Here is an 18,549-nt window from a genome sequence, read left to right on the forward strand (position 1 = left end):
ATGTCCATATAGGAAGTGGTTAAATACAGTATACAGTGTCCATTCTCTCAGAAATACTGTGTAGGTTTACATTATGTCAGCAGATAAAGAGTTCTTTGTACTTACCTTTTTTTCATTAAGATTTCTCATAAATTACTTAGAAAGCAGTAATAAGTTCATTTTAAATTTCTTTTTATCCTTTAGTCAAAAAATATTCAAGTTGTAGTCAAGTGTCTCTAAACTGGTATGAGAACTGATAAATAGGTTAGCAGTTCTAACTAAACTTAATAAGAATATTGGCTATTTTGTACTCTTTAGAAAAACTTATAACTCAGTATCTCCTCAGTAATGATAGTTCTATGATAATATGGCCATTGAATAGCATTGACCTTTATGTATGCGCATATGTGTATAGTTGTATATACTGGTACAAAGTAATATAATCTTAAATATGTAGTGTAAAAAAACTTGCATTCCAGTGTTTTGAAAATCTATTGGATCTTGTAACTGACTTTACTCTGTGTCACAAGAATATCTTTTAGTGGATCCAAGTTTCATTTTTACATATGATCTTTGATGATAGTGAAATGAATAGTGTTTGCCATATGAACTATAAACAATGAGCTCTCTTGGATAGAACATGCTACTAACAAGGCCAGAAACCTAGGTTTGATGCATCTAAATGCCAGTTCATAATATTTTGTACCAATTTCACTAATTACACCGCTTGTCCTAGATATGTTAAAATTAAACTGCTAAAATTAACTAGTTTTTTCTTTCTTGTATATTATAGTCACAAGGAAATGAAAACACTTAGTTTAAATATTATACCTGAATTGAACTTTGCCAGGCATGTATTCTCCAAACGTTCCTTGAAGTGAGCTGTAAAGCTCACATTACACTTAGGGAAAAGACCAGCTTTAACAACTTCCTCCCTCATTTCTACCCAAGCCATTTTTCATGAATAAAAGGAAATAGCCATTAATGATATTTTTCAAATTATGGCAGTCATATACAATGGAAATAGAGAAGCTAATAAAAAAACTAAAGTGAATATGAATTTTTACAGCACCAATATCAAAGTTGTTGTTCATACTTATTCAGCCTGGAGGGCATAGTTTAAGATTGTTTAGGTTCTTATATTGAGGATGAGAAAATTCTTTAGAGGATGGTTCTGGTCATACTATTTTGGGGCTGGGTTAGTAATTATAATACAAGTAATGAAATTGTTTTAACCTGGATTGATGTAGTATTTTTAATTTCAGTAGGAAACAAAGTGGTATGGTCAAATTTATTTCATATTGTATTATTGGAAATTGATTGTAATTTTTATTTATTAAAAACTTTAACTATCAAAAAACCCCCACAAAATTCAATGAAGAAAATTTGAAGATTTAATTGGCTTTATTAAGTGATTCATGATTGGGTAGCATCCCATCTAGCAAGTAAAAGAGCAATCTAAAGAATTGTACAAAATGGAAGGTTTTTATAGGAAGAAGGATGAGGCAGTGCAGGGGAGTTGTTAGTAAAAGAAAAGGAAAGAGTTTTCAGTCCAAGACATCACCTTTTTTTTAGAGGAAATGAATGGTGAGGGTTTTATCATGCAGATTGCTTCTTCCTTTGAGGGGCTGGGTAGAGGGATGAATAGGGCCTAAGTGACAGATTATCTTACTGGTGCTTGACCAGAAAATTTTAGACTGGTTGATTAAGATTACATTTCTGGTGAAGGTCAAAATGCAGTTAGGTCAAGTATTAAATCCACGTTTGGTATCATGAACTTTAGCACAAGTGATGCCATTTTGGACCTGTAGTTTTCTATTTAACAGCTGTCTACGTTAAAGAAAAATACATCGATTTTTTTTTTTTTTATTGTGTTAGTATATAAGTTTAATGCACTTATTTATTTAGTCTTTTGAGTTTGACTGGCAAAGATAGTTGTTCCAGAATTAGCTTTGAGTCTGGAGGAGCAATTTATAAATGTGATTAAACTATGGGTGCCTTTTAAATGTTTATAAATTCCTTAATGGTTGTTCAATTTTCAAATTGTAATCTACAGGATTTTGAAAATACAGAACAGCGAATCCAGTCTCTTATCAGCTCATTAAAACATATGGTATATGAATACATATGCCGCTGTCTATTTAAGGTAAGAAATGTTATATTTTTCACATATAAAAATACTACCTGACCTTTGATTTAATACACTATTACAGTTAAATTAAATAACTTTACCTACTAAAAAGGCATTGAAATTGACATTTCTGATATTTTCACAGAATTATATTCATTACTATCTAGAATATCTTGTAGCATTTTGGAATGTGGTAGGGAGAGATGTGACAAGTGAAGAAGAAAGAGCAAACACTGGGTTAACTGACCTGGCTCTAAACATTCCAGGAGCCACTGAAGGAGGAAACTACAATGGATTATGTAGGTCCTTCTCTAGCTGGAGTTTCTCAGCCTCAGCACTGTTGACATTTTGGGTCACATTATTATTTATTGAGGAAGGCTGTTTTGTGCATTTTAGGATATTTAGCAGCTTCTCTGGCCTCTACCAACTGATGCCAGTAGCATTCCCTTTCCCTCAGTTGTTACAATCAAAAATATCTCTGGACTTTGCCAAATGTCCCGTGATGTGGGGACAAAGTTGTTTCCTATTCCTGCCATTAGGAAGTAAACTACTAATGCTCGATTCTGAATTGAGAGAAATTTGTCATAGAAGTCTTTATATTATAAAGGCCTCAGAGGAAAATACAGTGAAATATACTTTAGAAAGTTTTTAATATTATAGAAAATATTTAGGAATTTTAAAAAATATCAGTCCTTAGGTATAGCTTGACATATGTTGAAGAGCTTTATAAAGATAATTAACTGAGAGAAATAGAGTTATTATGGGTCAATTATATAAACTCCTTAGAAAGCATTGAAAAAGATATAGTTAATATGTTCTTTAGAGACGAATAGTAACTTTTATTAGATTAGAGTGATATTATTGAGGATCTTGAGACAGAGAATAAATCCTTCAAAGTGCCTTTCAGCACTTTGACAAGGAATATTACTGGAAGTTCAAAGAATTATAGTTGAGAATTTCTGCAGAATTCCTTCTTTAATGAGAACTGTGGGTTTACATTTTTCTTTTAAAGGTCTTATAGTTAGTTAACTATTGTTCTAAAAATTACCTGTCTGGCCCTTAGTTTTAACTTGTGTAAAATGAGGAATTGCAAACAAATGATCTCAAAGCCCATTTTGTCACTAAAATATTATGATCCTATATATGAGGGTGACATATCAGTAGAATTTCATCAGTTATGGTCTCATATCTCTAAACTTTGTATAATACATTGTCTCACGTAATACATTAAACATTCTATTTCACAAACAAAAGTTAAAAAATATTTTCTGAGTCTCAAACTTTATTATTGAGCTATATAGAAAAAAACTTTAAAGAATCATTTCACCTTCTCCTCCAACTCTTACTTCTTCATTAGAGTAAATCAGTTCAAAATTTGATTTGTTTCTTATATTCCATTTCCTTTACATATTCATATGTACAAATACATAGATATAGTTTTTTAAAAATTTTCCTTACTATATATTTTGTTCTGTTGCATCTCTTGTTGCAATAACTCAAGATTATTAAGTATAAGTATGTTAACCTTTTTATATTTAGTGATTGTGTGGTATTCCATAAAATGGTTATATGCTACTTTATTTAACTACTACTTTATTAGTGGATATTAGATTACTTATATATATATTTTGCTATTATGAATGACTGTAGTAAAACCCTATGCAGCATATTTATCTTTATGTGCATGTGTAAGTAAGTAATTCTATTTAGTAAATTTCTCAATGAAAGAGTAATTACTGGTCCAAGAGTACAAAACTTTTGAAATTGTGTTGAATATTATCGAATTGCCTTCTAAAAGTTTTTTACCAGTTAATACTCCTAGCCACAGATTAATTAAGGTGTGTCTTTCCTTGCATCATTGTCAACGCTGGTTATTATCAATCTTTTTAATTTTTACCAAGTTGTAGTTTATAAATATCTTACTTTTTAAATTCATCTCTTAATTTTTATTAAAGTTGTTTATTTTTATCTTCCTCTCTTATTTGCCATTTTTGCCTTTTTGCCATAATTGTCTTTTTTTTACTATTTTAAAGAATAAGCTTAGCTTTATAGAACAAGTCTACTTTATTGTATTTATTGTTTTTATATTTTTAATATTTTGTTTATATATTGTTTTTATATTTTATTTATATAAATATATTTTTTAATTTTTGTATTATTTAATTTATATGATTAGATTTTAAATGTAGCTTTAATATTTTTCATTTTCTAGTACATGTATTAGGGCTGCAAAGTCTTATTTTGGTCATTCTCATAATAATATATTTAATACTTTTTTTTGCTTTCTTTTAAAGACTTCTGCTAAAATAGGTTCTGAATTAATGAAAATATTATAGCACTACAGGTATTTTAAGGTGTCCCCCCAAATCCTTTTTGAAAGTAATGTTATAAATAAATATTATTCTTGAAAAATGTTTCAAGTCAAAAGATAACAAACTTTGTATTAAAAAAATTAGTAGCTTTTCTTTTTTAAAAAGTTTTTCATAATTCTTTATTAACAACATATGTGTGGACAGCAGTTAAATCAAAAATTTTTATAGTTTTTCATATTAGAAGTTTCTTGTTAGTTACTTTACCTTTTAAAAATATATTTAACAAGGCAAGGCTGTCCACTATCACCACTGTTATTCAATATAACATTGGAGGTCCTAGAGAGTGCAGTCAGACAAGAGAAAGATATAAAAGGCATCCGAATAGGAAACAAAGAAGTCAAACTGTCACCATTTGCAGATGACATGATTCTCTATATAGAAAACCCTAAAGACTCCACAAGAACACTACTAGAAACATGAAGCAAATACAGTAATGATTCTGGATACAAAATCAATGTTCAAAAATCCATAGTGTTCCTGTACTTTAATATCAGAAAAAGAAGTGGAAAAAATAATTTCTTTTGCAATTGCAACAAAAATAATAAAATACCTAGGAATAAATTTAAGGAAACATGTGAAGGACCTGTATAATGAAAACTACAAGACTCTATTAAAAGAAATCGAAGAAGATACAAAGAAATGCAAAAATATTCCGTGTTCTTGGATCGGAAGAATCAACATAGTAAAAATGACCATATTACCTAAAGCATTATACAGATTTAATGCAGTCCCCATCAAATTCCCATTGGCATTTTTTAAAGAAATAGGACAAAAAAATCATCAGATTTATATGGAAGCACAAAAGACCCCAAATTGCCAAAGCCATCCTGAGAAAAAAGAATGAGGCCGGAGGCATCGCTCTGCCCGACTTCAAATTATACTCAAAGTGACAGTAATCAAAATAGCATGATATTGACAGAAAAACAGACACACTGACCAGTGGAACAGAATCGAGAGTCCAGAAGTAAACCCATATTTATATGGGCAAATAATTTTGACAAAAAAGCCAAAAACATACAGTGGAGATAGGGAAACCTCTTCAATAAAAGCTGCTGGGAAAATTGAAAGGCCACCTGCAAAAGAACAAAAGTAGTCTGTTGTCTATCACCACAAACCAAAATTAACTCAAAATGGATTAAGGACCTGAATATAAAACCAGAATCAATAAAATGCATAGAAGAAAACATAGGAACTAAACTCAAGGACCTTGGTCTTAAAGAGGATTTTATGAATTTGATCTCAAAGGCAAGGGAAGTAAAACCTAAAATAAATGAATGGGACTTCATCAAACTAAAAAGCTTCTGCTCAGCAAAAGAAACAAGGTAAAGAGACAACCATCTCAATGGGAAAATATATTTGCAAGCACCGTGTCCAGTAAGGGCCTAATATCCAAAATATACAAAGATCTCATATGACTCAATAACAACAACAACAAAAAATGACCCAATCAAAAAATGAGCAGAGGACCTGAACAGACATTTCTCCATAGAGGACATACAAATGGCCAACAAATATTTGAAAAGATGCTCAACATTGCTAGCTATTAGAGAAATGCAAATCAAAACCACAATGAGATATCATCTCACACCTGTTAGAATAGCTATAATCAACAGGACAAGTAATAACAAATGCTGGAGAGGATGCAGAGAAAAAGAAACCCTCATACACTGCCGGTGAGACTGCAAATTGGTACAGCCGCTATGGAAAACAGTATGGAGGTTCCTCAAAAAACTAAGAATTGATCTACCATATGATCCGGCAATCCCTCTACTAGGTATTTACCCCAAAGACTTGAAAACCCATATCCGAAAAGATATTTGCACACTGATGTTCATAGCAGCATTATTCACAGTGGCCAGGACATGGAAGCAACCGAAATGACCTACGGTAGTCAATTGGCCAAAGAAGCTGTGCAATATTATATACAATGGAATATTAGCCATAAGAAGAGATGAAATACTGGACAACATTGATGGACCTTGAGATAATCATGCTGAGCAAAATAAGCCAGACAGAAAAAGTTGAAAATCACATGATGTCACTAATATGTGGGATATAAACCTAAAAGCAACAAAGAAACAAGACAAAGAGAGACTCATGGACATGGACTATAGACTAGTGGTTACCAGAGGGTAGGGGGTGGGGGAAGAGGAGGGAGGTAGGCATGGTAAAGGGGGTCAAATATAACGGGGTAGGAGGAGGGCGAAGTGGGTAAAGGGGATCAAATATATGGTAGCTAAATGAAACTGGACTCTGGGTGGTAAACACAATAGAATATACTGATGTCAAATTATAATGTACACTGGAAAATTATTTAATTGTATTAACCAATGTTACTCCAATAAACTTAATTTAAAAAAAAATGCATTTTCTCTAGAATATTAGAAAAATAAAAAGATTCTAAAAACCAAAAATAAATAAATAAATAATTTGATTATATGTATGTGTGTATATATACACATATATACATATACATACATATGTATATATGCGTGTGTGTGTGTGTGTGTGTGTGTGTATTTAAGTTAGGCTAAAGCCAGCATTTTGTTGCACAAGGAAAGAGCTTATAAGGCTTAATGTCCTTAACATTTTAGTACCCAACTGGAATTTTTCATTGCCTGTCTTAAGTAATACTTTTCTATTGTGAGTGTGTGTGTGTGTGTATTTAAGTTAGGCTAAAGCCAGCATTTTGTTGCACAAGGAAAGAGCTTATAAGGCTTAATGTCCTTAACATTTTAGTACCCAACTGGAATTTTTCATTGCCTGTCTTAAGTAATACTTTTCTATTGTGAGCAGCTAAAAACACTAAAGGAACAAAAAGAGCTATGGTTTATAAATCTTAAGACATATTTTTAATTGATGGAATATCTGTTTTTTAAAATTCATATTTTTGTATCAGTGATATTAAACTTATTTAACATGAATTCAGCAGTCTATAGAGTTTTAGCAGTGAATAAAAATTCAGAAAACATATTAATTGTAAAGCAATCAGGTACATTTCTCAAGATTTAGCAGTATAATCTTACTTAGGATGGAATGAATTTCATATTTTAGTGAAAGCTTTTTGGGCTTTTAGCAATCAGCATTACTTTAAACTGCCTGCTAGCGTTTCTCTCATGTTGATTTTGCTGTTGTGTTGGTGATAGCATTATGGCAACAATAGACTCTTGAACTAGAGAGAGGCTAGGATTATTAGTATTCACATCACATTGAAGTGAAAGTAACTCAATCTGGAATAAAAAAATGATTGACTTGTAGCATAAAATTTAGACTTTTAATACAATAAACCAAACATAGAAAACTGTCTAGCAATTTCAGTTTAGATAATTGGCTATGTCATTTTTTAATTTTTTTAAGAGATGAACAATGTTTCAGTAACCTAAGTATTTTAGGCAATTATAGGATAAGTAGCATATTTAGTTTCCCAAAATTGATGATTATAATAAAATTGTGTATAAGTTAGTACTTTTTACATATTATTTCTTCATCCCGGTTTATCATTTGGAATAGATACAAAATAATGGAAGTTGTTGGAGTGTTAAATAATTTCCAACTATATTGTATGAGAATATGGAAAAGGGTTGGAAGGAAGGTTAGGAGAACATATATTCTTATTGTTTTTCTTTCCTTATGGAAGTATTATCTAATAGAGAGATCTGAAATCTTATAGGAAGACTGGTGAGATATGAATAGAAGTTTCTTAATGCAAACTCCTTGTAAGTTTATGCCTCTGTAGCTCATCTTGCCTCTCTCTCCAAATGAATTTTCTGGCTGACTGAGCAAAATTCAGGTGAATATTATGTTTTAAAAAACAAATAATAACAACTTTTCATGATTGTATTGATTTTAAAAATCATTTAATTTGGATTCTGGCATTTTTTCCCTATCAAAATGTGTTTTCTTATAAGTGTTGGGTGTTCAAAAAATTTTAACCTGTAACTATTAAAGTGAATTTTAATAATTTAGATTATTTTCTTCTGCTTAGATAACTTTGAACCTTTTAGCATTATATCTAACATTTTAGATTTCTGGAAGAATATTTGAATGTGCATAGAATTGTTCGTTAAAATGTATGATTTACTTTCAAGCACAAGTGAGAGTACTCAAGTTCTATGCTATCAACTTCTTTGAGATTAAAGCAAGATTTTTCTTCATATCTGCTTTATACTTTTTCATTGAACACATTTGAAAGCAGTGGATGTTGTAAAGTAGAGAGAACGGAATGAATCAATTATGCTTTCTACTGCTTCTTCGTCTCTGACAATTGTGGAGTTCATGGAATATTTTTTAAATTAATTTCCTTTCCAATATTATGTATTTTATCATTTTACTGTAAAGCAGATAGTTATCCATCACCCTTTAAGACTTACAATGTTCCAGGCACTATGTAAGTGCTTTGCATATATTGTGATTTAATTTCTATAACAATCCTATTATGTAAAGGAGGAAACCAAGATTTAGAGCTGGTAACCTTTCTCTAGGTTCCTCAGATGAATGGTGGAGCTAGAATTCAAACCCATTTAGTTTGATACTGATGACTTCTTGCTAATAGGATGTGAATGAAACCATTATATCTGGAAATGTGAACTTAATATCAACTATAAAGATGACTTTAAGATTCTCTCACATTGTATTAATTCTGTTCTAATAGTTTCACTGTTTTTGAATATTTAGTAGAGTATTGTGATGGCATGAATGTGTGGCTGACTTATACCGTCTAGTAGTTTACCATCTCTTACTGATTTTTCTATTTAGTTAATTACATAAATGATCATTTGAAATTTTGCTTATTATATATTTCCTTCATATTAAATTATTTTATAATGGAATCTAAGTATACTGAGATAAATTGACATTGAATTAAAACACTCAAATTTTCTAATCTGATATGCAGTGTAGATCAAAGGTATTAGAGGTACAAAATATTTTCTCAACTCTGGATATATTGATAGGGTGTTTTTTTTTTTTCTGAAATAAGTTTCAGAAAATCCTTAAACTTGATCTATTTGTTCTTAATTTTACTTCAATTTAATTAGAAAGAATGTTTTCTGTCTCTCAGTAAGTTATATTCTTAGGTTTATTCCTAATTATCATTGTTCTTCATTATAATATGATTGTAACTTATGAGTGAAAGGATTCATTGGTACAACTGGGCAACCAGATATCTGCTATAAACAGCTTTCTTCTGCCATCTCTAGGTTGGAAAACATAGAAGTTCCTGGTTTGCCTTGCTTAGGTCATATGGCATCCCTTGTATCATTATTTGTGGTACAAATTCATATAATTGGCTCAACTATGATTATATGCCTACCCCTGAAGGCAGGTGTCTTCTGTGACCAAAAAATGAAGAGAAGGGTAACCATCATTACCCATTTATTGACTACATATTTTGTGGCTGTTTTTTGCCAATATTTTGGAGTTTGGCCTCAGTAATAATTGACAATTAGCTCACTGACTGGTACGATAATCTGAAAACAGTAGAGTAGCAGTACCTTGCCTTCTCTCCATAAAAGCTAGAGACCACATTAATCTTCCTCAGTTCAAAGGAGGAAATGGCTAAATAAATATAGTAATGTTGTGTGTGAATTTGTGTGTGTGTGTGTATATATATGTGTATATATATATATATTCGTAATAAAGAATTAACTGTATTTTCAAGTTATAAAGCCTTCAAAGTAATACATTTATTATCTTATTTATCTTAATCATTTTTTTTTTACCTTAGATAAAGGCTGGTTTTATAATCATTTTAAATATCCATTAATTTATAAAATAAGCATCTTAGTGGCTTATTTAGCTCGTCACTATTTAACCCCAAACCTGAATTCTGAAACTTATAATACCTATGAGCACACTACACATCTCCTCAAATAACATCTTTCTTTTTATAATATTTTAAATCACGTGGTAGCTATTTTATACACATGATAGTTGGTTGTAACTTTTTTTTTTTACATACCTATGTGATGGTCATCTGCTTCCAATTTTTATATTTTGAGGATTTTTTTTTACTCATTGACTCTATAGTTGTGAACATGTTTGTTTTTTATTTCCTTGCTTAATCAATAGATATTTATTGAGCACTTGCTATGTGTATATACAAGCATATACAACATATGCTTTTATAAGATAATTCTTTTGTAGTATATTATTCAAGACACTAAATCTTTCCTACAGAGGGGTGATTTTCTTGCAAGCTGGGAGATCACTTGCTTGTAGTATTTACAGGAGGGTTTTTTTTTTATATGTTGTATCTTAATATCCTTATATTTATCTCTGTATTTATAATTATATGTACTTACTTATTAGATATAAATAAAATATTATTTACAATATAGGAAAAGCTAAATACAATGTTTAAATAAGAATATGGTAGGAAAGATGGTGCTTCAGTAGATGAATATTTTTTGTTAGTAAACATTTACTGTTTGTTTTTTACAGAAATGATATAAGCTTACTTTAGAAAGTTTAAAAAATAAACATAAACACCTAAGTAAAAGAAGGAAATAGCCTATAATCTAAAAAATAAATCACTAATAAAAATTTTGACATCTTTTTCATATTTTTATGGATATATATCTATGTATGTTTAAATAAACATATTCTTTCTCTCACAATATGGGTTATACTATGTATTTTGATTTGAACACTTAGGTTATTACAGTTTTTCCTCCACTATAAACAATCTTGCAATGAATATCCTTATTTCTTATCTAGGAGTACATATATGATCACTTTGCATAATTTCTAGAAATAGAATTTATTGATTTGGGGATATACAGATTGTTCAAGAGCATATAGACATCGCAGTGACAAATTGGAGATCACTAATACAATTATTAATTACTAATTTAAGTTGATCTGGCTAGTAATGTCTAATTCAAACCTTACAACTGAATTTCAGGTAGCTAAATAAATCTTTTATTTTTAATGAAATGTAAATGATGATTAATCCTTAGCACTCTCTCTAAAAATTTTAGCACGCACTCTATCCTCCCCACCCCCAGCTTAGAAGTGTTTTATGTAGGTGTTATCTGAATAGTCATTTCTCATATTGATAAATGTAGATAATTTGAAGACAATACAGATTTTGTGAATGGAAATTTAAGGACTATACTTTTACAAAACACAAATTTAGAAAAAGAAAGATAACATCTGTTATTTTTTTCAGGCTGATCAATTGATGTTCGCTTTGCATTTTGTTCGAGGCATGCATCCTGAACTTTTTCAGGAAAACGTAAGTTGAAGTAAATGTTAGAGTTAACATAGAAATTTGGTAATGGGTAGATTTATGGTTAGATTAGAAATTATCTTAGGCTAGAAATTATATATCAACCTATTAATTTTTTACTAAGTTAGAAATTTAGTGTAAGATGCTCATTTCCAGTTCTACTCCCCTCTGGGTGGGCCCAGTATTCTGAAGTGATGGTAAGACAGGAAAAGAAATGTAAGTAACTTACTCAAACTGCCTAGATTTTTTTGAATACAAGTCCACTTACTCAGGAGAATCAGGTTTCCTGTATTTCTGGGTTAAGCAATGGGACCGAGAAATATGAAAAATGAAACAATATGGGTATACTGCTACATTATTTATTACCGTCACTTACTTGTTCAGAGTTAGGGGAACAAGAAAGTGAGCAGTTTTCAGAAGCTTCCTTGAGCTGCAGACTTATGTTAATTTTTAATGTATAATTTACCTTTATATATGACTTCATTTCTAGGCTGCCATATTATACCCTCTCAAACTTGAAAAGAACCTCCTTCAAGCTAGAGCTAACTAATCTGTCTCTTGTGTGCTTCTAATATTTAGAAAACCATATTTATGATTTTTTTTCACTATTATGCCATTGTCATAAAGTGAGAATCCATTAGTTAAGGTGGGAGAGAGTAGTTATATAGACAAAACAACTTTGACCTGGTAATATTTAACTATTTGATCAGATTTTAATTATGTTCTGGGTTTCCCTCATTTAAATAGTTAAAAGAACACAGACTATTCCACATGCTTATTATGTTTGCTCTTGATTTTTCTCTACTTCCGCGTGTTCTGGCTGACTTGTTATTTTATTAACTTGACTCTTTTTATTTCTACTATTAACTTTGATGCCTTAACTTCCTCCTGTGTAATGTTTTTCACTATGATGAATATGGTCCACACTGTATAAAACTTAATATTACCTGTATTTCTTTCCTGGAGTATAAATAAATTATCACTGGGGAAGGAAAACATTTTTCTTTGACTGATATATAGTATAATAATCATTCACATTTTATTTATTTGTGATTATATAATTAAGTAAGAAGAGTGAGTGGTAAAGGTGGATGGAGGCAGGAAGTATGTGACTTTGGTAATTTTTTCATATATAGCTCTAAAATTTTAATATGTATTTACTGACCAGTGTGTAACAAGTAATATGATAATGCTGTTATTATCTGATTGGGGGAACCCAGGGTGAAGGCATAGATTTTCTTAGAGTACTGGATTTCATAACAGTTGACGAATTTTGATTCTGTGGATTAAAAAAAAAAAAGGAATAATGACAGTCTCCCCTCAGTCAATTGGAAAAAATAAATTAATGCAATTACTTTTTTTGTTTTTTTCCCAGCATATACAATTCTTAAACTTTTGGTGCACCTTATTGTTTATCTTTTAGTGAGGAATAGCATATACTAGAACAAATTAATAGGTAGTGACAGATGCCAATTGATGAACATGACATTTACATTTTTAGATGTTGGGACACATATATATACATAATGTAGTTTTTGTTTTAATGAAATTATTCTTAGTAGATTTCATATTAATGTTTTATCTTGGTAAATGAATTTACAATGTACTAGAAGTAGGAAGATGTGAAAGGAGGTTTTTTTTGTTTGTTTGTTGTTTTTTAACCTGCATTAGAAAGCTGCATTGTGAGCCATCTTATAGGAATATTAAGAAAGTTTTATTAATTGGTTAGTATTTTTATGTTTTTTGTGTTCCTCATATTTTTATTCAATAGGAATGGGATACGTTTACAGGTGTAGTTGTTGGAGACATGTTGCGGAAAGCTGTAAGTAAAAATAATAAAATAATTCTACTCTTAGTGAAAATAGTTCTGGCTTAGACTTTATGAAATATAATTTACTTCAGAGACCTTTAAATTATTATTGAATTTATACTTTAATTAGAGGAATAAGTCTTTGTCTCTATTGCCCTTCTATAAAATGAACCTAAATATATATTTTTTTATCCTTGAAGACATATTTTTTGAAAGCAATTTTAATTAAATACTGAGAAATTAATATACTTTCTTTTTTCACTATATATGTTTTGCTCCAAGAACACTTTTATAATCCTAAGAAAATCAAATCTTATAACTAGAAAATTTTTCTTATGTAACTGAAGTTTAAAAATTACTTTTTAAAACTTTTGATAACTTTATTCAAATTTAGATTCTTGTCTAGTAATTTTCTGTTTGACATGTAATGGATAATATTATTCTTTAAAGGAACATACCCAAACTATAATGCAAAACCTAGATTATGTCTTAAATGCAAGATATAATTAAAAATAATATAATTTTATGGCAGTTTCTTATTACATTTTTTTCTGAAGTTTCACAGAAGATTAAGCACAGTGAAAATGAATGCAATATTTGTCTAAATGTTTATACATTATGTAATATAGAATTTAAAATATTGACATAAAATTCAGTAAAAAAAATAACACATAGAATGAGCTTTTTAAAAAAATATTGCTCATAAAATTAGTCAATTGTTGAATTTTTTTGTAAGTTGGAATTTTACCAAATATACCAAGGATGATAATTGCTCTTATTAAAGGACTCCCAACAAAGAATACGTGATCAACTTCCATCTTGGATAGATCAGGAAAGAAGCTGGGCAGTAGCAACATTAAAGGTATTTTTTTTCCTACCATGAGGGATATTTAAATTTTTCTATATTTGAGTTATTTCTGTTTATATTTTTTATGTGTTTCTTATTCATACTCAGTGTTGCTGTTTCTGTCAATATGATGTAAAATCTCTGGGTAAAAAGATATCAAAGAATTATTCTGATTAGTTCTTTAATCAATTATTAATTACATTTTTCATTCAACATATATATCTTGAGTCTCTACATTGCACTCGATTCTGTGCTGTATACCCACAGGGAATATAAAGATAAGTAAGTAAAAGATCCTCTAATATGACAGGTGGAAGCTTCATGTATACAATAATTCAGGATTGATAATGAGATGTAGTCTAATGCTTATATTGAAAAGAGTTCAAAGTCATACTCTCTCACTTCTACTCATCTTTTAAATATCTCTCATATTTAGATCTTCTCCAGGCTTGCAATCACTTTCTTAGTTTTGGCTGTTGTTATTCAACTGGATTTATCAAGTAGACCCTGCTTCTAATCTCAGACCTCTCCATTTTATTCTATCCTTTATGTTTTAAAGTTTACTTTATAGTAGTGCCCTATTTAAAACTTTTTAATGTTTTCTTATTACTCATAGGGTGAAGTCCATGTTTTTTAATAATGTAGAAGATGATCTATGATCTGTTCCTTACTTGAGTCTTCAATTTTACTTCCAGTCCATCCCCTCAATGTTTCTTGTATTTCCTGGTTCCATTATTCCTTCTACCTGGAATACCTTTTGACTGTTTTTACTGTAAAAGAACTATTTTTTAGAACTTACCCAAGGCATTACCTCCTATTTGACTTTTTGCATGATTTTTCCATGCTATCTTTTCTATCAAGATATATCTTGAACATTTCTATATCTTAGCACCTACCATACTGATACAAAATGATTTGTTATGTCTGCCTCTTCTCCTAGTAGGTTTAAATCAATTTAAATTAGAATTCTTGCCTTATTAAACTTTACTTTCCTAACATTTAGTGTAATACCTGACTCATTTATTCTATCGTTTATTCAGTGAATGCCTACTATATGCCAGATGTATGGTCAATTATTGTTTCTTTTTTTGGTTAAACAAATTAAGGTTATGAGTAGACAAACTAATAACACATGGGTAAGGTAAATTTTGCATTGTTCATATATTCCACAGGGACAACATATTTATTAAGTATTTATAATATGCCGGTTGAGGATGGAGAATACAGATAATAAAAAAGTCTTGGTTCCTACTTTCTAGGAGTTTATTACCTAGTGTAGGAAATGTTTTTTAAAACAATTTTAGAATGTAAAAAAATGGAAAAATAGTGAGAATTCAAAGGGATTTCTGAATTATTGGGAAGGGCCTCTGAACTATCTCATGTACTCCTAATAGCAAGATTAATAATATTGATATGATACAGATAATTATTGTTCAAACAGTTGATTTACTGAGAGTTACACTTGAGGATAAATCTTACAGTGATCACCTAAAAATTGTAATGATGCTTCTTCCACATATTCATTTCTATTTAGGAAAGGCAGTTTTACTATTCAGAAAAGTTTTATAGTATACATTAATGTTTTATTATCATTTCAGTTTGTAAAACATTTTCAAACAAATTATCTTAATTATCACAAACACGCTAAGAGATAGGTATTAACTCTCTTTTTACAGTTGAGAGAGTCAATAGTAGTGAGTTGTTGAATGAAGGAATCTAAGGTTTCTTTTAAATTTCATACATATTTTTGAGGACCTAGTATGTACTAAGTATCATGTGAAATACTTTAGATGCATTACCTTAACACAATAACCTAATGATGAGGTAATAATTATGCCTGTTTTAGGGAAGAGGAAACTGAGGTGTAGAGAGGTTAAATAATTGACCCAAGATCGAATAGCTACGCTGTTTTGCAGCTATGATTTCAATCTAGGCATTTCAACACAAAATCCATGACTTCAATATCTAAGTTTTTCAAATATAATGTTTTCTTTCTCTCTCTCTTCTCTTTCTTCCGTCCCTATCTCTCTCTCTCTTTTTTCCCCTAGTGTTAATTGGGTGGTGAGGATGGGGGCATGGGGAAAAAAAGCAGTTCAGAAACCTAACTCTTAACAGTTCTGTGTTCTTTACCCAGGCCAAAATGTTGTTTTTGTGGGGAATAAAAGACAAATACAGTTCTTTCAAAATCTATACATGTTTTCATTCCTCTTTTTCTCCCCCTGATTGTCTTTCGAACTGTTATAATAGTACAGTAGCACATAGCAAAAACAATAAAAATAGCTAGTGTTTACTGGTGACTATGTTCAAGGCATTATGAAGAATTCGAAAGTGGATTATCTCACTAAATATATTCAAAACTATTGAGGTTGCTGCTGTTTTTGTCCCCATTTAACAGCTGAAGAAACTAAGGCACAGAGTGATATAGTCACTTTTTTATGGTCACTTACAAAACAGAGTCAAGATTCGAAATCTGGCTTTTTGCTGCAGAGTCTGGGATTTTTACCACTAGTCTTTACTGCCTTTATTTCATAAATGTTTGTTGAGTAAAATAAATAAATTCTGTAGTATAGCACTGATTGTTTTCTTTATTAATCATTTATTTAGTGCCAACTACTAGTTAGCATAGTGCTGGTGGAATGACAAATATATACTTTGTAATATAAAAAAACTATGCATTGAACAAACACATTACAGAGTAAATAACAAATAATTATCTTGTGATGTGGTTGGTGCCATAAGAGACCGATACCCCTGGCAATTTAACCCAGTGTCTAACATGAGGCCAGAAGGCTTTCTAACTGTATGTAGACTATCCGAAATTTCTGGCCAGATACATGATGATTATATAATATACAGCACATATAAATTAGTGGCAGTGGAGCCTTATATACTAATTGTCAGTAAAGTTAATAGAGTACTATTTAGTGTTATTCTAATAGGATTAGATAATTTATTTAAAAAATGGAAATATACTTAGTTAATTTTCTGCTGTATAAGTTTAATTTTAGTTAAATTACATAATGAAATTTAGGCAATATAATGGATTACTTAGAAATGAATATAGATATTTGGATAAAGCATCCATAAGTACTTGATTTATATTTGTCTCACATGAAGTCCTAATACTGCAGATATAGATCTTCCAAATTCACCATCATTTTCAAAAAATTCTCCATCTATATACATTTAAATTTCTGATCTTGTAGCTCTGTGAAAAAAGTTTGGAAGAGAGAATACTACTTGAGGGACAGGGAATACCTCTGAAAGATGATACTGTTAAGGAAAACCTCTGAAAGATGATATTGTTTAAGGTGAATATTGAATGCTGAGTAGAAATTTAGAACATTTAGAGGCAAAGGCAACAATCTGTTCACTAATTGGGGCAGAAATGAATATGGTTTAGAAAAACATGCTTTGTTAAGGATTTGATATTCATATGAAATTTGGCATATTTTTACAATCTAATGAACTTAATTGTGACAGTGCTTAAAATTTGCACTTGTATATGTCAGTTATACCTCAATTAAAAAAATGCACTTGTTTTTAATGAAAACATTCTTTTCTCCACAAGGTGGTGATAGATAGGTACAAATATTTTTACCAGAGAGATTTAACAAGGATTGATTTAATACTATTTTGAAATACCTTCTTTTATTTAATTCTTGATTGAATAAGTAAGTCTACCATACTATTTCTGACCTAGAAATGATTAGATAAGCTAACAAAAAAGTAGAAAACAAGTGATAAATACTTATTAATAATTGATTCCATTTCCTTTTTTTAGTAATACATGTACATATATATTTATGTTGGCTTGTAGCTCACTATATATGGTTATTTTTATTTCTTAGATTGCTCTGCCCAGTCTTTATCAGACCCTCTGCTTTGAAGATGTAGCTCTGTGGCGTACTTTTTATCATAATTCAATGTGTGAGCAAGAGTTTCCATCTATTCTTGCAAAGAAAGTTTCCTTATTTCAGCAGGTAAGTTATCTAAATGCATAAAATTATTTAACGTTCCTCTTGTCGTTTAGAAGCCATTTAAATGAAAGCTCTGCCTTGGGTGTCACATAACAGTGTGACATATGTGGGGAAGAACTTTCTGCTAATGCCGTTTATCCTGACAGTGAAATCATTCTGGGTAAGGGCATCTCCTGCTGTAGCTTTTATTATTCCTTCT

At 30.2% G+C, this 18,549-nt stretch overlaps 1 protein-coding gene across 1 annotated transcript in view; it reads left to right on the top strand.

Moving 5' to 3' along the window:
- DYNC2H1 (dynein cytoplasmic 2 heavy chain 1) overlaps positions 1–18,549 on the top strand; it is a 274,915-nt gene that overhangs the window by 133,056 nt on the left and 123,310 nt on the right. The window contains exons 66-70 of the mRNA XM_023535396.1: positions 2,036–2,125; positions 11,654–11,719; positions 13,485–13,535; positions 14,308–14,385; positions 18,222–18,353. Coding sequence (XP_023391164.1) covers positions 2,036–2,125; positions 11,654–11,719; positions 13,485–13,535; positions 14,308–14,385; positions 18,222–18,353 — 417 coding nt within the window. The remainder of the gene's footprint in view (positions 1–2,035; positions 2,126–11,653; positions 11,720–13,484; positions 13,536–14,307; positions 14,386–18,221; positions 18,354–18,549) is intronic.

Source organism: Pteropus vampyrus, unplaced genomic scaffold (genome assembly GCF_000151845.1).
Source record: "Pteropus vampyrus isolate Shadow unplaced genomic scaffold, Pvam_2.0 Scaffold139, whole genome shotgun sequence".
Lineage (NCBI taxonomy): Eukaryota > Metazoa > Chordata > Mammalia > Chiroptera > Pteropodidae > Pteropus > Pteropus vampyrus.